At 37.0% G+C, this 18,872-nt stretch overlaps 1 protein-coding gene across 1 annotated transcript; it reads right to left on the bottom strand.

Moving 5' to 3' along the window:
* Positions 1–6,197: 6,197 nt before the first annotated feature.
* VIP (vasoactive intestinal peptide) lies at positions 6,198–14,757 on the bottom strand. Its single transcript, XM_010840837.1, has 7 exons — positions 14,583–14,757; positions 13,261–13,375; positions 11,364–11,486; positions 10,335–10,439; positions 9,455–9,586; positions 8,546–8,634; positions 6,198–7,046 (listed from the first exon to the last, which is right to left on the bottom strand). The coding sequence occupies exons 2-6, from the start codon at positions 13,365–13,367 to the stop codon at positions 8,589–8,591; spliced, it is 513 nt and encodes a 170-aa protein (XP_010839139.1). The 5' UTR covers positions 13,368–13,375; positions 14,583–14,757; the 3' UTR covers positions 6,198–7,046; positions 8,546–8,588.
* Positions 14,758–18,872: the final 4,115 nt, after the last annotated feature.

Below are 18,872 nucleotides of genomic sequence, written 5' to 3'. Positions count from 1 at the left end.
AGAAGACTCTTGAGAGTCCCTTGGATTGCAAGGAGATCCAACCAGTCCATCCTAAAGGAGATCAGTCCCGAGTGTTCATTGGAAGGACTGATGTTGAAGCTGAAACTCCAATACTTTGGCCACCTGATGAAAATAACTGACTCATTTGAAAAGACCCTGATTCTGGGAAAGATTGAAGGCAGGAGGAGAAGGGGATGACAGAGGATGAGATGGTTGGATGGCATCACCGACTCAATGGACATGAGTTTGAGTAAGCTCCAGGAGTTGGTAATGGACAGGGAGACCTGGCGTGCTGTGGTCCATGGGGTCACTAAGAGTTGGACACGACTGAGAAACTGAACTGAACTGAACTGAGGATGATCTTCTCATAGAAACTCACAGCTGATTTCCTCACTTCTCTAAGTGTATCTCAAATTTACCTTTCTGTAAGAATTTCTCTGGGAATCTCAAGAGAAATTTTAAACTTCTTCTTGAACACTTCTTATTCTCTTTCCTTGCATTACTTTTTTCTCCTCAGCATATATCATTTTCTAACATAATATGTATTTTACTTATCTATTTGATTTATCAGATCTTTTGCTTAATAGAATGTAAGCTCCATGGGGGCAAGAATTTATGTCTGTTTTTTTCGCTGATAAATCATCAGAATCAAGAACAGTGGTGGGCACGTAGCAGATTCCTTAGATATACTTGCTTAAGAAATCAATAAATGAATCTTATTTTACATAATAACGGCATTTAAATCTGTTAAGGGTGCTTTCTTCCTTGAACCATTTTCTTCACTTGTTTTCCAGAATTACTCTGTTCTTTTTCCTATTTTACTAGTGTTACCGAAAGGTATGTGTGGGTTCAGTTACTCCCCGCTCAAAAGCCAATAAATATGCCAGTTGGAGGGAAGGAAAGTTTGCTTATTTCAGATGCTGGCAATTGGTGGGGGAGGGTGGCAGATATCTGTTCAAAGGCTGACTCCCCCACAATGACAAGCAGGGAGTGAGAGCTTTAACAGACAGACTGGGGGAGAGGCTCTACATGCAGAAACAGCACAAGCATCTCTAAGTCATCTTTGAATTGATCATCAGTGGTCTTACCAGCATCAGCATGGCTGTTTTAGGTACAGCTAATCTTCACTGCGATTCATGGGGTTGCAAAGAGTTGGACATGACTGAGAGACTGAGCTGAACTGAACTGAATCTTCCCTCCCAGGATCCATTTGTTCCCATTTCTTTGCAGCCAGTTCTCGGAATGGTGGCAGCTCATGTCCTGGTATAGTCTGATCATCATGTAGTTAACTTCTCCACCTGGTGTATTAGTATCTATAAGACAGCTCTCAGGATATGGCTCAGAATATTATCCACAGCTCTCGAGAAAGGACTAAAGGTCCTTGACTATGCTTCATGACTACATTATTATTAATTAGTCTCCTTTGACTGTTTTCCTTTGTTTCCACATTTCTCACTTCTCTGATTAAACTTATTCTTTGACTAAAGTTTTCCACAAACAAAAGACAGACAGGAGACATGATCTGTGTGTGGTGGGGGCAAGAACCATATGGTCCGTTTCACTAGCTTTTCTTTTTAGTCCTTTTTACCCCATTTATTTCAAATCCTGAAAGATGATGCTGTGAAAGTGCTGCACTCAATATGCCAGCAAATTTGGAAAACTCAGCAGTGGCCACAGGACTGGAAAAGGTCAGTTTTCATTCCAATTCCAAAGAAAGGCAATGCCAAATAATGCTCAAACTACCACACAGTTGCACTCATCTCACACGCTAGTAAAGTAATGCTCAAAATTCTCCAAGCCAGGCTTCAACAATATGTGAACTGTGAACTTCCAGTTGTTCAAGCTGGTTTTAGAAAAGGCAGAGAAACCAGAGATCAAATTGCCAACATTTACTGGATCATCAAAAAAGCAAGAGAGTTCCAGAAAAACATCTATTTCTGCTTTATTGATTATGCCAAAGCCTTTGACTATGTGGATCACAATAAACCGTGGAAAATTCTGAAAGAGATGGGAATATCAGACCACCTGACCTGCCTTTTGAGAAATTTGTATGTAGGTCAGTAAGCAACAGTTAGAACTGGACATGGAACAACAGACTGGTTCCAAATAGGAAAAGGAGTATGTCAAGCTGTATATTGTCACCCTGCTTATTTAACTTATATGCAGAGTACATCATGAGAAATGCTGGGCTGGAAAAAGCACAAGCTGAAATCAAGATTGCCGGAAGAAATATCAATCACCTCATATATGCAGATGACACCACCCTTATGGCAGAAAGTGAAGAGGAACTAAAAAGCTTCTTGATGAAAGTGAAAGAGGAGAGTGAAAAAGTTGGCTTAAAGCTCAACATTCAGAAAATGAAGATCATGACATCTGGTCTCATCACTTCATGGGAAACAGATGGGGAAACAGTGGAAACAGTGTCAGACTTTGTTTTTCTGGGCTCCAAAATCACGCAGATGCTGATTTCAGCCATGAAATTAAAAGACGCTTACTCCTTGGAAGAAAAGTTATGACCAACCTAGATAGCATATTGAAAAGCAGAGACATTACTTTGCCAGCAAAGGTCCATCTAGTCAAGGCTATGGTTTTTCCTGTGGTCATGTATGGATGTGAGAGTTGGACTGTGAAGAAAGCTGAGTGCCAAAGAATTGATGCTTTTGAACTGTGGTGTTGGAGAAGACTCTTGAGAGTCCCTTGGACTGCAAGGAGATCCAACCAGTCCATTCTGAAGGAGATCAGCCCTGGGATTTCTTTGGAAGGAATGATGCTAAAGCTGAAACTCCAGTCCTTTGGCCACCTCATGTGAAGAGTTGACTCATTGGAAAAGACTCTGATGCTGGGAGGGATTGGGGGCAGGAGGAGAAGGGGACGACGGAGCATGAGATGGCTGGATGGCATCACTGACTCGATGGACATGAGTCTGAGTGAACTCCAGGAGTTGGTGATGGACAGGGAGGCCTGGCGTGCTGCGATTCATGGGATCGCAAAGAGTCAGACACGACTGAGCGACTGAATTGAACTGAACCCCATTTATTCATCAATAACCCAAACTATTAATGTTGGCAAGTCTCAGTGCTATGGTTCAATTGTTGTGTGTTCAGTCATGTCTGACTGTGACCCCATGGACTGTAGCCTGCCAGGCTCCTCTGTCTATGAAATTCTCCAGGCAAGAATACTGGAGCTGGTTGCCATTTCCTACTCCAGGGGATCTTCCCAACCCAGGGATCGAACCCGCATATCCCACAGCTCCTGCAGTGGCAGGCAGATTCTTCATCACTGAGCCACCTGGGAAGCCCATGGGTTCAATTGTGTCCCCCAAATCCATATGTTGCAGTCCTAATCACCAGAGCCTCAGAAAGTGAACTTCCTCAGAGACTGGTTTTTATAGAAGTAGCCAAATTAAAGTGAGTTCATTGGGAAGGATTCTGATCCCATATGACTGGTGTCCTCATTAAAAAAAAAAAAAAAAAGGGAAATTTGAAGACACACAACACACAGGGAGAACCCCATGAGAAGATTAAGCCAGAGATTGAGGTAACACTTCCACAAGCAGAGACTGTCAGGAAACCACCAGAAGCCAGGAAAGAGGATTCAGTTCTCCATCACCGTGCTTAGAAGGAACCAACCCCACTAACAGCTTGACCCCTGACTTCTAACCTCCGGAAACAATACACTTCTTCTGCTTGAGGCTCCCTATGGGGTGCTTTGTGATGCCAGCCCCAGTGAATGAATACACTCAGGGGTTTCAGGTGTCAAGATTCTTCTCTAGCCACATTCAGTCCCTGGGTGATCTCACTCTTTTGTGTCTTTAAATCCCATCTACACACTGAAGTCTCTCAGTAATTTATCTCCAACCCAGTGTCTCCTCAACTCCTCACAGTTCTCCCCAACTCTACACAACATCAGATTTAACCCATCAAAACAGACCTCATCTTCCCCAGGAACCCCCTTACCCACAGTGTTCTTCATCTCACTTAATGAAAACCTCATCCTTCAAGTTGCTCAAGTTGTTTACCTTGGAATCATTCTGGACTTTTCTCTTTCATATCTTCCATTTATCAGCGAAAAGCTTGATTCTCCTTTTGAAATGTGTTCAGACCACTTCTCACCACCTGCACTACTGGTGCCCTGGTAGCCATATTGTCTCTCCCACAATTCATAGCAGCAGTCTCCTCATGTGTCTCCATCTTCCATCCTTAGCCCCCTTTCTCCCGCTTCCCAGTACAGCAGTCAGATTGATTGTGACAACATGCATTTCAGAAAATCCGAAATTCTGCATTGTCTCTTCCTCTCACTCCTCAAGCCCTTAACAGTGGCCTGTGAGGCCTCACAAGTTCTGTGCTGTGTGCTTAGTCGCTCAGTCATGTCTGACTCTTTCCCACCCCATGGACTGTACTCTCGCAGGCTCCTCTGTCCTTGGGGATTCTCCAGGCAAGAGTACTGGCGTAGGTTGCCATTCTCTCCTCCAGGAGATCTTCCCAACTCAGGGATCGAATCCAGGTCTCCCACATTGCAGGCAGATTCTTTACCGACTGAGCCACCAAGGAAGCATCACAAGTTCTAGTCCTTGGTAAAATCTTTGACCTTGTCTCCTCCTCAGTCCTTGTCCAGCTCATACTGTTTGGGGCATCCTGCCTTCCTTGCTGTTCAGATGTGCCAGACTATTCCCTCACTTGCTCTTGATCTTGCTTCTGCCTAGAACACTCATCTCCCAGATATCCTCCTGGTACATCACAGTCATTGATGTCTCTTGAAGGAATAGGGAGTCAATTGAGAAGGAATGGGGGTGTCTCTTGAAGGAATAGGGAGTCAATTGAAAATATTCATATTAATGAGATAAAATCAAAACTCTTTAGGGAATTCCCTGGCAGCCCAGCGTTTAGGACTCCACGTTTTCACTGCCAAGGGCCTGGGTTTGATCCCTGGTCAGTGAACTAAGATCCCACATGCTGTGTGGCATGGCCAAGAAAATACATAAATAAAATAAAACTCTAGATTCACATTCAAATTGCACTTTAATGATGCCCAACTTTGATCTTTATAAGCTTCTTGTGTGCAAATAGCATCTAGAATTTTCTGTTTTCACTGCAGTGAGCGTTTTGCATAGATAAGTCACTTAATAAAGATCTATAATTTGTGAAATCAGATATGAAGGAAAGGTACAGTTAGTCCAATTCATTTCAATTTGTATAAACTATTTTCCAATTACTAGTAATTCTAGACTAGTCTCTCCTCATGTAGCCATTTGTTCTAATTGTAGCAAATGAAACTGAGCAAGGTTTTGCCTGTAATGATGATGATTCTTCATTAATAGTTAGGAGCTACCTGATTCTACTTAACCTGATTTTCCTTGTCATTTCTTTAAGTCTTTTTGGTGAGAATTTAAGATGCGTAGCCTGGGATTTTAAAAAATCCCTGCATGGACCTATTCATTTTTTTTAATCATTTTTTTGGGTTTTTATAGTTATTGTTGTTGTTGCTGTTTAGTAGCTCAGTCATGTCTGACTCTTTGCAACCCCATGGACTATAACCCACCAGCTTCCCTGTCCATGGAATTCTCCAGGCAAGAATACTGGAGTGGATTGCCATGCCCTCCTCCAAGGAGGAGGAGTTCTAGTTTTAGAGTTTATAGAGTTATAGAGGAGGGATTTATAGTTATAGAACCTTGGTTTTTTCACTGAGCACATGATCTTCCAGAAAAAAAAAAATTCCCAGCGTCTTTTGCAAATGACTCTGACTATAACACTATGTTCTACTCAGGGAATGTTAATGTAAGATATCGGTTTAAGAGAGAATCAGCATGCACTCTTTTTTCCCTTTTCTTCAATGCCTCTTCGTCCGTCCTGCTGCCTAAAATGCAAGTGTGATGGCTGGAACCCTAGCTGCAATTTTGGATAATGAGGAAAAGGGCTATGTCCTAGAAAATGAGGGGTGAGCTAGAAGGGGTTTAGCTTACTGAGGGACTCATGGAGCAGAACCATCATGCTAACCCTTGACATTTTACTTCTGGCCTTGTATTAGAAAGAAATTTCTCTCTTACTTAAGTCATAGTTATTTTAGAACACACTCAAAGTCAAATATAATTCTACCCTAAACATCACAAGAACTATTTAGTTCCTGGAACTTTGGAGCTACAACAAATTGCTGCAAAGAATCAAAACAGTATAAAGAATCAAAACAACAGAAAGTGCCTCCAATGATAATCAAAGGTCTTTATTTTCTATATTTAATTTCTTACAATCATTTTGGAAAAATAGTTGTTTCTCCAAATGTACTTTCACTGAAGAAAGCTGATATGACCTAAGCATTATCTGAGAGACAATGGAAAAAATATTTATCACTGAAAAACAAGTGTTCTGTTCAGTTTACACGTTACACATACTTAACACAAGCATAAAGGAAAAGTTCAGTGTCAGAAATAGAGGCCATTCTCCTTAACTGAAGCATTCAATCAGAAGAGTATTTGGCAATTAGACATTCAAATTTGAAAGATTTAAAAATCTCATTCAAAGTGAATGCTGCCTAAGAACATGGAAACACACAACATTTTCTGAAAACCTTTTTTTAAAATAATTTTTTTATCTTTGCTTTTGGCATTCTCTTAAATACTCTGAAGTTTATTTAACACAGCTTTCTATCTGCTCAACATTCAAATTTAGATGTGCTAATTATCAGCTCCACTCTTCTGCATAGTTAAGTATGTCCTATAAATAAACACATCAATTTTGCTCGATTACTATCCTTCCAAAAAGCCTCATATAATTGGAATTAACCTAGTATTTACTTATCATTAAATATATTTTTATTAGAAAGGATACACAGCACATGAAATCACAGAATTCTCATGAGTTAAAGACAAATTTCAGAACTCACAAATAATATTTACAATGTAAACATCACAGTTATTACATCAGAGTAAAATAAATCACAACATTCACAACACAATGTATTTTATTTGGTTTTGATATTGAAGTAGTTTTCTTGAATTACTTATGTAGAACTCAAAATAAAATTACTTCACTTATTGTTTTCCTTCAAGAATTCTGAAAAAGAAAGAAATGGTGTTTTAAGCATAAAATCATTTTTATTTACAGCCTCTGACTTTCATTTACTGATCCACTCATTTAATAAATATTTATCTTTGCACTTGATCAGCAGCTTTTGAGAGGGGATCACATTTTGGAATATCAAGAGGAACTCTTCCAGAAGAACTTATTGTTGGGAAGGGAGCCGGAATGTGAAGGGGTTCTTTAACTAGTCATAAATAATTACTTATTTGTAATTTTCACAATTGGCTGACCAGCAAAACTTCCTGTTAAAAGAATTTGTCCAATGTCACCCATTCAAAATAGCAAAAAATGGAGGATGGAATCTCTTAAAGGGACAGAGTAATGAATCCTCTGTTATATTTCAGTGCCTATTGTATTTCTTAATTTAATGGAAAAGTCTTATTTGATAAACTTCTTTGAGAATCTGTATGTTACTCTCTTTTTTGAGCATTCGAGGAGTTTGTTTCTCTGAAATGTCTGTGCATGATGAGGAAAGGGCACCTGCAACACCCTTGACCACATATCTCTCTTACAGGGATTTTTCATGCTACAGTAGCAGAGTTGAACAGATGTTACAGAAACTGTAGAATACACAAAACCAAAAGTTTGTCCTCAAAGTCCTTTAGAGAAAAATTGTGACAACTTGATATAGTGATGCTACGAAATTTCTTCAAAGACTTGCCAAGCATTATAAAAATATTTTATGAGCTACTGTAAACATTAATGTCACTCAGGAAAGAAATATGCCTTGTGTCCATGTTCACACAAAAACAATTTTGATGACAACCTTGTCAACTTAGCAAAGGAAAAAAAAATCTATTTGTGTTTTCTCTACTCCAAAAAGGTTTTACAGTGGATATTACTAGAGTCGTAGTATCTGCACTCACTTTATAGATAAAATAAGCTAAATTTGACTTTTACTCCATGAAGTTTATTATGTTTCAAGAACTACAATATCTGCTGTTCACCTGAAGCTATCACAACTTTGTTAATTGGCTATACCCCAATGTAAAATAAAAAGTTTAAAAAAAAAGAAATATAATGAGACCCAGGGTATCTTGTTATTTTCACAGTAACAAGCCACACTTTAATTTGTTAGTATTTCCTTATACTTAAATGAGATGCTAACGGTCAATTGTGAGACTGGACTTTAATAACAGCAACATGGCTTTACTATCAAAGAGAAAGCCAGTTTTTCTCAGTAGTATGATTCAGTCTCTTTTTTCAGTATTTCTTCAAAATGACAGGAATGAGTCTGAGCAAGTAGGAGGTACTGAACTGTTTACTCATTGTGAACTGTCTCTTTCACGCTATCAGAACACTGTATGAATGGTTTCAAGCTCTACTAAGCTGTGATCCACTTAGGTAGAAGCGTCCTTCTTAGATAAGGTCTCACTGGGAGAACATTATGATGTTTTTTACCAAGTGAGTCCTACCTACTTAAATACTGAGATGATTCCTACTAGCATATAAGAACACACAGATATACTCACCACTGGGAAGTTGTCAGCAGCTTTGCTCCAAAGAGCTTTCTCATCATTTTTCTAACTCTTCAAGAAAGTCAGGAGACTCTCCTTCACTGCTGCAGACCAGAAAGAGAGAATTGTGCTTGTGAAGGCTCTTGGATGAGAAAGCTTCTAAAGAAAAGGTGAGGAATGGCCTAGACTGTACAAGGTACTCAGTTAAGTGCTCTGGGGGCTAAACACTTCTGTTTCAGGTGAGTCATTACCTTTGACTGGCTCTTCAGTCTTAAATTGTCTAAAAGCTTTCCTAAAGAATTATAATCTGGTGGGCAAAGAGATCCATCTTGCTTGATCTCACCCAAACAGAATTGTCTTGCATACTCCCCATCTAAATAAAAATAACTGGAATAAAAGAGAGAAAAGATCGTATTTCCTATAAATTGTGTTCCAATATTTACATACCATGGAAAGACAGGTTTTACTGAATCCGAGAAGACAAAATAATTCATGGTTTAATTTGGTAAAATACAGATAATTGAATTTTCAGGTAAAAAGGGAATTCCATGTGGTAACAAATTGCCAGTTAACTGTCCTTCACATGTTTTAAAAAGCAGCACTTTTGATAAAACCTTTTCTTAGACCCAGACTAGATGTCTCTACAGTCATCATTTTTAACCCTGGAGGCACATTAACATCAACTGGGGAACTCAAAAAATACCAGTGTCCACAGCCACATGCCTAGGGACACTAATTTCCTGGCAATTGGTTTTGGGTTAGGGTCAGACATCAGTATTTTTTATATTCTCCAGGGTAATCTAATGTTAGCTAAGGTTGAGAATTACTGCTTCAAAGGTAGAGAGGGAGATATGTCTCCATATGCAACTACTATTTGGAAAGTCCGTTATAATTTCCCATGTTAGCAAGTTCTCATTTCTTTACCTTCGCTTTCCATTTAGAATTGAGTTCAGGTATTTCTTCACAGCCATTTGTTTTCGAAGGCGTGTGTAGTTGTCAGTGAAGACAGCATCTGAGTGGCGTTTGATTGGTCCCTGGTCTTCTGAGATGCTATTGCTAAGAAACATGAGGATAAGGAAGTCAAACAATAATTTCTTGGAGTCAGATACAAAGGAATTCCAACACCCAGCTCATTTTCTATCACCAAAAAACTGAAAGAAAAAAGCCTCTAAGCCTAAGGATGGGGGAGCATGGAATAATCCAATGTACTTTGACCTTCACTAGGGTGCCTTTAGACGTTCTGTCCTAACTGAGCAAATAATTTATAAAAAAAAATGAGGGACTAATTGAAATTGTGTTCTTCCATTGGAAGAAAGAGTTCTTTAAAAGTAAACACTTCTTAAAGACATGAATGAATTCTTCTTCATGAAGAGATGCCAATTTAAGTAATGCCATATAAAATTCAGTTATTAACCATTTAAAGACAAAATCTTCCAATGCTTAGCTTGAGCAGGAAGTAAAATACAAACGCTATAGCTGGTCTTACAATTTGCTTCAGTTTAGAATACGTCTTATTTTGTTTTTACTGTGTCTAGTTCAGTTTGTTTGCCAATTTATAAATGATTATTATTTAAGAAAAATAAGTGTGTCTGGAGCCTATGAATATGATATTACTAGGAAACCTTATTTTCTTAATCTATGGGTCTAGTATATTTTATTGAAGCATATAAATTATTTTATAATGAAATTAAACATTATTGAGTTATCAGTTTTGAATAAAATAAATAAGTTGCTTACAGTGAAGATATAATTGTCTAATTTAATAACCATAACATGCTTTTTAATAGTAATAAATTCTCTTTACCTAACTCGTTTTCCAATAAGGGACTCAAGGTACTTTTTGGCAGAAAGTTGACCCAAGAGTCTACTATAGTCACTGGTAAAAACTCCATCAGCATGTCTGACATTTCTGAAACAAGGAAAAAATGATAGTCATTATTTTGTAAATAGTTTGCTAAAAGATTATTTTGGCTCATTAAATAAAAAGGAAACATCAACTTATTTGATAGCTTCTCATTCACACTTAAGTCCAAAAGGAAGTTTCTAAACAACTGAATAAATAATATATTCTAGTGACTTATTTCCAGCCCCAAACTTTGAAAAATTGAAGAAGTTAGCTTTTTAAGGAACATATCTCAATATTAATGCTTCCTGATAGAATCTGTAAAACTAGTTCTTTTCTAAAAAATATTGGTGGGAAGATATATTTATTTTCTATTTATTCATGGTGATTTATTTCTTCTACTCTGAATAAAGATATATGCAAGGGGAAATTATTTTGATTTTAGCAAACCTTATTATCCCTTTTGCTATTTCTTCTGCCAAAAGGTTGTAAACAAAATCTCTTAAGATAGACTCTAAAAATCTATAAACCAAATTTTCCATCCAAATGAATTATACTTCATGCTTTGCCTTCTGGATAGAGTTACTCTGTCTATACTGGAATGTTGCTCTGGACAATATTCTATGAAATGAATAGCTTTTATTATTAGACACCCTTTCTTTGCATAGAAGTGAAACTCTAGCCTTAGAACTTTTTCCATCATGGAATCTCAAATGTTGTAGTTTTACTACTGTTGACATAATTTCTGATGTTAAAAATGTATGCAACAGAATATAGGTGGATGACTTGCTTAGCTTGGCCTGTTACAATCTCTACAAGTACAAATCACGCAAGCATTAAGAGTTTCAATAAATCAGGCTGCATGAAGCCACGACATATGGAAACTCATAGTGCAATGCTATGAGAATAGCTTCATGGTGACACAAAAATAAAATGTTTAGATTTCAAGAAAGTATTTGCTAAAATAAAACTCAGTAAAAATGAACTCACCTGGATACATCATAATAAGGTGTGTCATTTTCAGCCAGCGCATCTTGTAAAATGTCAGTGTCTGCTTTTAATGAAACTTGATCAGGTTCATTTGCTCCTTCAAATGGTATTCTGTCCCCCATCCTGGTAGGAAAGGGTACAGTAAAGTAAAATACAATCTTTTCTCAGAAGCTGGTGCTTACAGTTTTATAGTCATTTGAGATAAGATACTCAAAATCTTAGGAAATATCACCCACTCATAATATGTGGATGGCAAAATTGAATTAATGACTTCTATAGTTTATGAAAGTGTAAATAGTAAAATTCTTATTTATTCTATAAAACAGATGCCATACAACTTTTACAAGCTGTATATAACAGAAGTTAGAGCTACTTAGTTCAGAATTTCAGAACATTAAGCAAAGTACACTTCCTTGGCAATAAGTAGCTTCACTTTGCAAAGTACACAGGTGGAAAGATCTTACACAAAATAGAAACTTTGGAAATTTCTTTATATTCAATATGAAAATTGCAAGCAATTCACATATTTCTTGATGGCCAATATCATGTGTCTCAACATTTCTTAAGATCTGAGTATTAACTATTTTTCTTTCTCTGAGTCCATAAATTTTATTTCAAAGATTCACTTTGGTGTGGTGCATTTCTATATATTGACCAAGTCTAAAGACTCTCTCTGTCTCTGAATAGTCATTCAAACTCAGTGAATTTTGTTTTCAATGTTATGTAATAGCACAATTTTAATGAAGGCTATCCAATGCTTTACTGGAAGGCCGAGAATAGTCCTGCCTATGCATGGACTATGTGGGTCCGTGCACATTTTGAACACCAGCACACTGTTAAAATCATGCATGTGCATGTTTTCACTGTTACCCTATTAAGACTGTGTTGGCTGCTGGGCACTTGTGTATCTTTGGGTGAGGCAGTTCTTGGTAGTCAGGAGCAAGCAGCCCTCTTTAAGAATGAAGTTTTAGCAATTAATGTAAGCTTCAGCATTCTTGAGATTATTCATCTCTTAACTATTCCGACAGACTAGTTCTATTTAATTATCAAAGCAACATACAATCTGACTTTAAGCAAATTTCACAGAAAACCACTAACAGCTAAGAGATTATTCATTCTATTGAGCATATGCCTACCTTGAACAAAGAATTGGAAATGAGAAAATAAGCAAAGACATGTAAACTGGAAAGAAAAATAAAGCTAATGTAGTTTCCTTTTACTGTTTCCTTCTTTAGCATAAATTTATTTCAAATAAAGCTTTAGAGGTGAGTTGTATTATATGAATTTGAAATATGAAATGCAATGTAGAGAGCAGTAAAACGAAGAATTTGTGGTAAAAACTAAGTACCTTAAAATTCACTCATTGGGGAAGGGTAACTCAGTAGATTAATTATCTCACAATTTTTAACATTGACAAATTGATTCTGCCTAGATAGTCTGTCCAACATGATTTTATACATATTCCACTAATCAACTGTTCATGATTATTTGCTGATTGATCTTGAAAAATGAACTCAAATGAAGTGGGCAGCTAGACACATATTTTTCTATCAGAAACTGAACTGAACTGAGGTGACAATGAGAACAGCTAATTACTCAACTGAAACTGGTTTGAATGAAAGGAAATCCAAGTCCTCTTTCTGCCTTGCTTGGAAATGTGATCCCTCTTACCTATAAAACTAGTCATCAACACTGTCTTTCTGGCCCTGAGAGTGAATTCCAAAACTCAGAACAATCATGTTGCCCTGAAGTTGAAAAAACTTGCTTAACAAGTCAACCAACAGATTTTAATAAAAATACATAGTTTACAAAATTGAGCTGTCTGAAATAACATATCAGAAATTCCCATTTACATGGAGGAAGAATGTTCAACTGTCTGAATTGAAAGAAAGCCTACCTCAGAGCCGAAGGTGCTCCAAAAAGAGGCCACGCCAAGGTCTGGGAGAAGAGCACGCTGAACAGCGTCAGGAACACAAGAAGCTGGGGCTTACTTCTTGTTTCCATTGCAGGACCTGGAAGGGGAGACAATCACAGCTGTAAGTTTTTCCAACCACAGCTGTGCCTGAAAGCTAACTCTGTGTGTCTAGCAGTAATTCCTGAGGACTCATGAAGAGTTTAGAAAAAGCAATTTATATCTTACAGGAAGTGTTTAACTGCAGTATGATTACTTTTTAAATTAAGAAGGTTTTTGGGTGTGTGAACAGTGCTTAGATAAAGATTAGGATCCTTTCAACTTCTGCCTCTCTCTCACTAGGCACAAGATTGAATGCAATACTTTTATAGTACTGGAAACAACCATAATGGCAATTTTCTTATAACAGAGTTGTAACATCCATGTTTAATATATTTTCTAACTATGAAGCAGCTTCAAGAAACTGACATTTCTTCTTCTACTCTAAGTTTTTAGTGCCTGAGTAATGGAAAAGTGGAGTGTCACCTATTTAATAATTTGTGTATATAGGTACATGTATACCAATACATAGATACAGATCAGTAAAATTATTTTGTGTATACATTTTTCCTCTTTTAATTATAAATTTTACTGGGACCTTAATCTCCTTAAGGAGTTTGGGTCTGAACAAACTAATTCAATTAATAGTGTAAATTAATACCAAAAAATCACTGAGGTTCATATTACCACCAAAATAATTTCTGCCATAGGAGGAAAAATATAACAAATGCAAAGCTTGTATATTTTTACATCTAATTGACTTACACATTTCATTTGTAAATAGGGTGCAGATAGAAACTTCAGAGTTTGATGCCTGTTTCTTGTGCTGTTTGTAAGACTCACAGCATTTAAACTCAGAAGAAAATAAATGTTTTGTAAGTTCACATAATTAACAAATGAAATGGAAAGAACAGCACTAAGTAACAAGTTGAAACTTTCAATACATATGTACCCACTGAACTTTCAGTTAAAAATTTATAAACAAGCCAAAAAAAAACCCTACTTGAAGGCATTATTTTAAAGTTGGCATTGAGTAAAAAAACAGAGTAAAGCATTTCCAACTAAAGAATTCAGAAAACCCATTCATATGTGAGAAGTTGAGGCATTTCTATACTTAACCAGATGACTTGAGAAACTTGCATTTTTATTGTTGTAAAGAAGGAACACTGTAAAGTTATTTTTCAAGAGAAATAAAAACTCAATATATCCCGAGAAAAGTTCCAGAGTAAGGGGGAGAAAAAAAGAAGAAAAGTAAAGTTTTCACTTACTTTGCCGAATAGTGTTCTTTGAGAGCTTTCTGTTGAGATTATGAGAGCTGTCTCAGGTGTTGAAGTCCTGGGAGTCGACAGTCTTCACGAGTTCTCTTGCCCTTACAGCTGAACCAGAACTTGGTGCTGGCTGAGGTTGGCTACTATTGCCAGCAACTGCTTCTCACTCTACCCTGACCAGCATTTCAAGCCCATCATTTTATAGGGCTTATGCGTTGGGCTGAGCAATCACACAGCTCTCGGAAAGACGTCACTGTAGTACTCTCATGGGATGAATAGGACTTGAAATTCTTATTAAATTGTCATTATGCTTGATTTATATAAATTTAGAGTGAGTAACTTCAAGATGTAAGATATAAAGAGGAAATTTACTTTTCTTTAAACAGAAAAGGGTACTGAGCTTCATGTGAAATATTTTAATCTCTAATTAGTAGTAATGAAATAAAAGACTGATTAGTATTATGCCCAGGGCCACTGGGAATGCCTTTAGAAAATAAGAATTTTATGTGTAGGAACAGATGCAGAAAGCAACAAATACTTAGGCTCATGGGCTTACCAATGTATAATTCTCCTTTATTACAAGTCATCAATTGCCCTAAAGCCTTTTTATTTTTATACTATTCATATAGACTCTGACTTAATCTTTTCTGAGATCTATCTTAATTGTAAAAGCACCAGAAATAGATTTCCATATTCTTTCTATTATTACATTTTCCTTATATTGAGACTAATCCCTGGATAAATTTTCAAAAAGCCTCTAAGACAGTGTGATATGGACACTATTGCATAGAATAGTAGCAGTACTGCTGTTTCATATTGGTAGAAAATGTCATCATTCCTAATGTATTTTCACATACATGATCTCAAATGATCCAAAAAAACTTAATAAATTATCATATTAGATAGCCTCAAAGGGTCATTTTTTTTCTTTCTTTTTAAAAGTCATGCTCATCAATTTTTTAAGTTCTTGCCCCATGTGGAATTTTATGTATCCCTGGACATATACCAACATCCATAGAGTTTATAACATTTCCAACTCGTCACTTGACAGGTGATTTCAAAGAACTGGTTGGAAAGCCTTTATGGAGTACTTTGACAGATACTTAATTTCTATTTGTGGGTTTCTAATTCAAAGTAGCCTAGCATACATTCAATCAGAGTTTAAGGTAAAAAATACAGAAGCCTGAACAACTTCATGGACAACAAAGTAAAATGCTATCCTTCCTTTTACTTAAAAAAATGGCCGGGATATGTATTTTTACATTTTTCTTTGTAAGTTCCTGAGGGAAAGGGAAAGCTCTTAAGCCCCCTTTCCTTCTACTTTATGATTTCAGTATCTATTTGCTTCATTCAAATCCAGTAAAAGAATATCCTGCTATGCTTCATCATATTTTCTAACCCAGTTACAAGAAAAATTAAATGAATTAAATTTCAAAATGTCTGGAAATTTGTTTCCCAGTTGACAGCTCTGACTTAAGCCAGAGTTCCTGTGGCTTAATTCCAGGAAATCTTTTTTTACCTGATGGTTACAAGCTAGAGGTTGACATTATTCTCATATGGAATCTTTTTATCTTTAGCTTTTCGTCACCTAATTCCCAGGGAAGCAATTTTATTTAAGAACAGCAACAGCAAAATATGTTTATTGAGAGTCACAGGAAATCCAATGCTGAAGGTAAGCAGAAAAAAACTAAAAGTAAGACATAAAAGTTTGTTTATTACTTGGTCTAAGCGAGCACTTAGCATTCACACAGAGTACCCACAGTGGTTTTCCAATGGTGAAGACAGTCTCTCCAATTATAACAATAAATTATAATAATAAAACACAAAATAAAATTAATTCAACCTTAATACCTCTGAATAAAAGTAAACTAAATCAAAGAATTGCATTTTCTCCTATGAATTCAAACTAATAGAAAGCAGAACTGAATTTCAAAATGGGATCATAGCACCATCTGCAGGTTCATAAGTCTTAAATCACAGATTAGATTTTTTTTAAATGTGTGGTGTTTTTTTTTTTTTCTCTCTCTTTTCTTGAAGGAAATAGATGTAAACCAGAGGTCTTTTATCCAGCTAAATTATGGAATTTTCCAGAAAAATAACCATGTGAAAAAATACTGTAGCTGAGTTTATCCTGAACACTTTGTTACTATAAAATTCAGTAAACACAAAACTATAAATACGAATTTACTGTTTAAATCTGCTTTCCCCCCTCCTTTGGCATATCTTTCCACAATGTTCCCACATCTCTAGCAGAACTTATTTCCTACCTAAGACTTTTCATGAAAATGATATTATGAAAAGAACAACAGGCACACACAGACTCATTTCAGTGCCTGAAAGTACATTTTTAAAAGGCTGAAAAATATTAAAAGAAGAAAAATGCTTTGTTACATTTGAAAATTATATGAAACAAAATTTCGGTGCTCATCAATGAAGTTTTATTGGAACACGGAAATGCTTGTCAAATATGTATTATCTGAGGCTGCTTTTGTGATACAGTGGCCAAGCTGCATAGTTGTGACAGAGACCGTATAGCCTGCAAGACCTAAAATGTTCACTATTTGACCCTTCACAAACAAGCTTTGTGGACATCTGGCCTAGAGCCTCGTGTTAAGGAAGATGTTTAAGAAGTTGTGTTAAACTTAGCATTCTTAAATCCTTTACATTTCAATAATTTTACTGGGAAATATATGCATGTGTATGTATGTGTGTGTATATATATATACTTTTAATATACACTATGGATAATACGGCTTTCCTGGTGGCTCAGATGGTAAAGAATCTGCCTGTAATGCAGGAGACCTGGGTTCGATCCCTGGGTTGGAAAGATCCCCTGAGAAGGGAACGGTTACCCACTCCAGGATTCTGGCCTGGAGAATTCCATGGACAGAGGAGCCTGGCAGGCTACGGTCCATGGGTTGCAAAGAGTCACACACAACTGAGTGACTTTCACTTTCACTTTCTTGGATAATATGTTTGTATGTAAATGCATATGTGTTATATGCATAATGTATGCATATATCGAATGCCTCCCTCTACTGAACACTCTCCAGTTGCCCCTTTGCATCTGTTCTCTGCTCTACTATGCTCTGTGGTCCTCTGGCTTCTGCTTGGACTTAGCCAAAGGGAGGCACTAGTAGAAAACTAAGGGACTGAAGATTAGAGAAAGAAATGTTCTGAATATTTATTCTCCATAAGCCATGGTTTGGAAGAGACTACATTCCTCTCTCAAGACCCAGAATCTGCACAGTGGCCCCTCTCCTGCAGCCCTACAGGTGCCAAAAGCTCAGGGGCTGAGGCTATTCCATGGGTCCTTTGCCACCTCATTAGTTCTCAACGTATTTACTAAATTCTCCTCAATCCTTATTAAACTCTAATATCTTCATGAAACTCTGTTCATCTAACCTTTGGAGAGAGCCATGTGTGTCCTGCTCAGACCGTATCTCAATGTCACGCTTCAAAGAGTAACTGGAGACATTGAAATTTAGGATTCAATAGCTGCAGGAAATAAGATCTGTCACCGTTTCCACCTTTTCAGTGACATATTTTATTTCCTTGGACTCCAAAATCACTGCAGATGGTGAGTGCAGCCCCAAAGCTAAAAGATGCTTGCTCCTTGGAAAAAAAGCTATGACAAATCTAGACAGCATATTAAAAAGCAGAGACTTTTACTTGGTCAAAAAGGTCTGTATAGTCAAAGCTATGGTTTTTCCAGTAGTCATGTACAGATGTGAGAGCTGGACTATAAAGAAGACTGAGTGTCAAAGAACAGAGACTTTCAAACTGTGGTGCTAGAGAAGACTCTTGAGAGTCCCTGGATAGCAAGGAGATCAAACCAGTCAATCCGAAAAGAAATCAATCCTGACTGTTCATCGGAAAGACTGATGATGAAGCTGAAGCTCCAATACTTTGGCCACATGATGGAAAAGCTAACTCATTGGAAAAGACCCTGATGCTGGGTAAGATGGAGGGTCAGAGGATAAGTGGGCAACAGAGGATGAGATGGTTGGATGGGATCACTGACTCAATGGACATGAGTTTAAGCAAACTCCAGGAGATAGTGAAAGACACGGAAGCCTGGTGTGCTGCAGTCCATGGGGTCACAAAGAGTTGGATTATAACTGAGCAACTGAACAACAACAACAACAAAACTTTAGAAAGCTTTCTTGTTTTTAAAGTTCTAATATATTAAATTTAAGTTGAGAGAATCCTTGGAATAATCATTGTGGAAGCTCATAGAAAGGTCAATCTAGCCCTGAGCATGTCTGCCGGACTAGTGAACAATTAGTT

This window comes from Bison bison, unplaced genomic scaffold (assembly GCF_000754665.1).
Source record: "Bison bison bison isolate TAMUID 2011002044 unplaced genomic scaffold, Bison_UMD1.0 scf7180017864148, whole genome shotgun sequence".
In the NCBI taxonomy this organism is placed as follows: domain Eukaryota; kingdom Metazoa; phylum Chordata; class Mammalia; order Artiodactyla; family Bovidae; genus Bison; species Bison bison.
The sequence above is the reverse complement of the archived record's forward strand: the minus strand, read 5'-3'. Positions and strand labels throughout refer to the sequence as shown.